Source organism: Tupaia chinensis, unplaced genomic scaffold (genome assembly GCF_000334495.1).
Source record: "Tupaia chinensis unplaced genomic scaffold, TupChi_1.0 Scaffold000573_1, whole genome shotgun sequence".
NCBI classification, from domain to species: Eukaryota; Metazoa; Chordata; class Mammalia; order Scandentia; family Tupaiidae; genus Tupaia; species Tupaia belangeri.
The window spans coordinates 1,879,884-1,885,130 of NW_006160087.1; the positions used below are offsets into that span (position 1 = coordinate 1,879,884).

General features: G+C 57.5%; 1 protein-coding gene across 1 annotated transcript in view; it reads left to right on the plus strand.

Annotated features, from left to right (window-relative positions):
- The window catches only part of TRIM62 (tripartite motif containing 62), a 30,117-nt gene that overhangs the window by 18,692 nt on the left and 6,178 nt on the right, over window positions 1-5,247 (plus strand). The window contains exons 3-4 of the mRNA XM_027775549.1: window positions 1-233; window positions 2,191-2,306. The exon at window positions 1-233 is cut by the window's left edge and continues 87 nt beyond it. Of these exons, the coding sequence (XP_027631350.1) occupies window positions 1-233; window positions 2,191-2,306 (349 nt within the window). The remainder of the gene's footprint in view (window positions 234-2,190; window positions 2,307-5,247) is intronic.

The window sequence follows — 5,247 nt, forward strand, 5'->3', positions numbered from 1 at the left end:
GCAGCCGCACGGGCCTCCGAGCGGCTGCACCGGCTGCTGCGCGAGCGGCAGAAGGCCATGCTGGAGGAGCTGGAGGCCGACACGGCGCGCACGCTGACCGACATCGAGCAGAAGGTCCAGCGCTACAGCCAGCAGCTGCGCAAGGTGCAGGAGGGCGCCCAGATCCTGCAGGAGCGGCTGGCCGAGACCGACCGGCACACCTTCCTGGCCGGGGTAGCCTCCCTGTCCGAGCGGTAAGTGCCCCTTTGTCAAACCTCCATCAACGGCACGCCTGCCGTGTCGGACCAGGGCCACAGGCTCATGCATCACCTGGCTGAGAGGAGCTGTGCACTTCACACTGGCTGGCCCTCGCACCTGCAGCCCCTGATCCACCGCGATCGCAAATGTCACGTTGCTGACACAGATTGTGTCGTTAGGCCCGCCACGGCAGCGTCTGTCCTGAACGTGTCCAGGCTGTCTTCCTCGTCGTTACTGCCCACACAGAACAGTGTGACAACTGCTCACCGAGCGCTCACCTCACCTGAGTCACATGGCGATGATGTAAAGTATGTGGGAGGCCGTCAAGTGCCTTTTTTCCCAGCGATTTTTTGCTATAGGGCATGTGCACTTGCCAGAGAGGCGGGAAGATAGAAAGTGAGAAATCAACCCCCCTGGTTCAGTTGACTTCAGACTTTTTCAAATTTCTCATAAAGTTATTTTATGTATTAGTTATATCTAGTCTACTTCTGAAAAGTAACTAGTGGTTTATAACAAATAACCTGCATATAAGGGGACCATTAAGTTAGGTTTAAAGGTATAAAAGGCAAGAATAAGAATGAAGAATAAGAGATTTAGCATGACATGTGCAAATAATTATAGCACTTGAACACAGATTTCAACACTAAGCTTCCCAGAAGTTAAGACAAGGGGAGAAAGGTATATTCTATGGTAGGTGTACTTTATTCTCCCTGTCTTTTCCTTAAAGTATGAATGCTTTGAAAATGTTTTATAGTCCTTAAAAGATTTAAAGTGCTTAGCCTTTTAAGTCTTATCCATGGTAATTGTTGGATGAATACCTATTTTTCAAAAGTTACCAATTTTTTTTCTGAGAGATTTTTGTTATAGGTTGTGTGTGCTCGCTAGAAAGGCAGAGAAAGACAGACAGAAATCGAGAAATCAACCCCCCTGGGGGCGATGGCCACCGCCAATCCCTTCTCCTCTCAGGATCTTGGGCTTGCACACATGTGCACCCAGAGTGAGTTTGAAGCCACTAGGTCCTGGACTCACACCACAGTCGGCCATGTGGGGGTCCACCAGTGTCACTGTACACCTCCGGCTGGTCCCACGTGCCCTTTCATATGGGGAACTCACTCTGCCAATTTGGTTTCCAGGGGGCTCCTGGGGCCAAGTCCCTGCCTCCGATACCAGGGAACAGCTGTACTTAATAATAATCACAGGCATATCGCAGATTAGTTACCCGTTAGTTATACTCTATCTCAGTTACAGTAATGTCGCCATTACATATTACTGTATAAAGGATTATGTTTCTATAACCTCCGAGGCCCCTTGGAGGTAGTTACCACTGTCATCCCCATTTTGCACGTGTAGAAACTGAGGCTCAGGCCAGCCGGTGGCGTGGTGGTTAAGGCGCTGGACTTCCACATGGCTGCCTGCAGTTCAAGTCCCAGACCTAGCAGCTTGCTTTCTCACTCTCCCTCCCTCTCTGACTCTCTCTGGTCAAATTGAAGAATAACAATAAATAAATATAATGAAATAAATAATTCTAAAAACAATTTTTAAAACTATTTAAAAAATAAAAAAAGAAACTGAGGCTCAGAGAACTTGCCATTGGCCCAGGCCCTTATCTGGTAAGCCGTGGAAGGTTCCAGCACAGGGCCTCCGTCCCACCGCTGCCCTGAGTTATACCAGCAGTGGCCGGTTCACGGCGGCAGTGCTGGTGGCTGCGTCCTGGCTTTGCTGCTGGCCAAGAGCCCAGTGCTGTGCTAGGCGCCGTATAGACGTCTGCCCTCCTCCCAGCCTGCCAGGGAGGCTGGTGCCGGTGTGGCCCTTTAACCCAGGTGAAGAGCCGGAGCCGAGGTGCTCGCTAGGGCAGCGAGCGCGGCGGCGGCGCAGCGGGCACTTGGTCGGGGCTGCTCTGAGGGCGGAGGCTGGGCCCGGCCCCTAGTGCAGCCCTCTCCCCTCTCCTCCCAGCCTCAAGGGGAAGACCCACGAGACCAACCTGACGTACGAAGACTTCCCGACCTCCAAGTACACAGGCCCCCTGCAGTACACCATCTGGAAGTCCCTGTTCCAGGACATCCATCCGGGTAAGGCCCCCTCGTCACTCCCCACAAGGGCCAGGGAAGAGGCCACTTCTGGGCCGGAGCTGGGAGGGGCCTGCCCAGCCCTGCCCCAAACACAGCCTGGGGTGGGAGGGCAGGAAGTGAGCAGAGGGCCTGGCCGAGCACCTGCTGCTTCCGGGGCTTGTGCCGGGCACCCACACAGTCCCTCGGCTCGGGAGTCCTCGCTCGCCCACGCGAGGTTGGTCCATTAGCACAACCATGACCAGTCTCTGGGTGGAGAGTGTGAGGCCAAGGCAGTTCACACCTTTGCTCTCTGCCCCTGTCTCCCACCAGCAGTCGTTCTTGGTGCTGGGGATACGGCGTGAGCCAAAGCGCCTGCCCTCGGGGGTCTCACGCCCTCGGGCCTGAGAGCAAAGGCAAGCACCGCTTATCCACATCAGACAGCGCGCGCGTGGAGAGGGAGGCTGAGCTAGCACAGAGAGTTCAGAAGACCTCGTGAGAGGGACACATTAAAGACCTGAGGCTCCAGAGAACAGCGAGCCGTGGAGGCATCTGAGGGGAGAGGCCCTGGTGTGGGGACAGCAGGAGCCAGGCCTGGAGCGGGAGCATGCCTGGCATGCCCAGGGCATGGAGAGGAGGCAGGGGTGGCTGGGTGATGGAGGGAGAAGGGGCGTGGGGTGAGGATCAGGGCGGTAGCCATGGCCGGACCCTGAGGACTCTGCTGAGTGAGGTAGACCTGTCAGGGCTCTGGGCAGTGAGGTGGCACGAGCTGGCTTAAGCTTCTGAACACCCCCGTCTGCTGGGTTGAGCAGACTGGGGGCAGGGATGGAGGCTGGGGAATTGGTTAGGAGGCCATCATCCGGGAGAGGTGGCCAGGCCAGAGCAGGGTGGTGCAGTGCAGGTGTGAGGGGTGCTCACGTGGAGGGTATCTTTTCAGGGAAGCCAACAGGGTTTGCTAAAGGGCCAGCTCTCAGCCGTGAGCGCGAGAAGGTGGCATGGCTGACCACAGTTCGAGTCCTAGACTTAATAGCTTGAAAACTGTGCGGAGCGCGTGTGCGTGCCCGCAGTCCCGAGAGGAGAGTGGAGGAGAAGGGATTGCAGCATGGCCATCCCCCTGGGGGGTGATTTCTCGCTTTCCTTCTCGCTTCACTCTCTGTGTCCCTTCAGGAGCACTCCTGCCTTATGGCAAATAATAATAATAATAATAATAATAAAAGAACAAAGGAAAGCACTGTGGGCATGCGTAAATGCCCAAAATCCTGGAAGGAGGGAAGTGGAGAAGGGATGCCCTGAGGGGTACCTACTCGCTTCCCTGTCCCTCCCCGGTGCGTGCACTTGCCCTCTGGCAATTTTTTTTTTTTAATTATACCTTTTGGGGGCCAGCTCTGTGGAGGTGGCTGGATCCCACATGGCCAGCTATACTGAGTCCTGACTCAGCAGCTTAAGAAAACACAAAGCACGCGTGTCCTAAATCCTGGGGGGGCCATGAAGAAGTGGTGGTGGCACAACCGTTCTCAACGGGGGCCGCTTTCTCCCCCTCTCTCCCTCTCCCTCTGTCTCTGTCTCTGTCTCTCTCTGGTGAGCACACACATTTTCTAGAAGACAACATTATCCATTTCTGACAATACTGTTAATTCGTAAGTACTTGGCACCTATGGGCAATGTTATTCTCAGGGGTTGGCCTTGTTTTCAGGGCCCCACGATGGAGGCGACAGGAGGGGAAGCCCCCGGCTCAGTTCTCAATCTGCTCCCACCCCAGGGGCAACTGGGGCAAACCTGTTAGCAGAGAGCTCTCCTTGGAGCCTCGGTCTCCCTTCTGAGTAATGGCACAGGAGTTTGTGCCCCTGGACCACCCTGAGCTGGCAGGATGAAGTGCCCACCGGCCGCCCTGCGCAGCTGAGGGCCCGCAAGGGCGGGAGGCCTAAAGGGTCAGGCTTTCTAAGGCTTAGACCGAGGAGAGAGCTGACGCCATCTCCTGCCCCCTCTGGCTCCGAGCTGCGGTCCTTGAGAACAGACCGGACAAGCCGCTGTTGCCAAGTGGTGGTCTGGGCTGCCTGGCGGCTGCAGAGCAGCTGACCCACCTGGGAACACGTCCTGGGCCTGCAGTCTGTGGTCCTCACGTGCCCTTGCCCGCAAGGTCCCGACGAGGGGTGAATGGCGGAGGAGACTCGGGGGCCCGACGGGCCGCCTGGCACCCGCTCTTTGTTTTTGTAACTCGGTGTCCAGAATTGAAATGAGCTCCGGCCTGAAAACAGGGAGCCCCAGAGGCCTGGCTTCGGGGCCTGTCCCCACTGAGGATGGTGGACAGACGGAGGGACAGCCAGTCCCCACACACAGGCCGACTTCCTGGGGGCCGGTCGTGCGTCCCCTGTCCCCTCGCCCCACTCTCTTCTCGGGGACTTCTGAAGGGCATTATTCCTGCCAGCCCTGGCCTCAGGGAGGACAGAAGGGAGGCCTGGGAGACAGGACCCTCTGATTGGTTTTAGGTTTATTCATTTCTTCCATGAGAGAAGAAGAGAGAGAGACGGAGAGACAGGCACTGTCCCAGCCGCACGGGTCATGGCACACACGTGCACCTGACGGGCTCAGGGAGCTCCCAGGACGTGAGCCCAGGCCCTTCCCATGTGGGCCCATGCGTCCCACCACGGCAGGCCTGGCCCCAGGACTCTGTTAGAGCTGAGGGACAAGGCACCCGGCCACGCCGCAGGCCGCCCACCAGTCCCATGGCCCCAGTGCAGGTCTCAGCGCTGGCTCTCCCAGGGCTCAGGAGTCCCTGTGACCCACAGGCTCCCTTCTGTCCGCTGGCTCAGGACTTCCAGGGCCGTATGGGCTGCAACGGCGTGCCCTACCCATGCCCCCGACTCCAGAAGACGCCCAGGTTGCCCATCGGAGGCTCCAGGCCGGGGCTGAGCCCAGGCCACAGCCAGCAGTGACCCCGCCTCTCCCCTCCGTCCCCCCCTGAGCC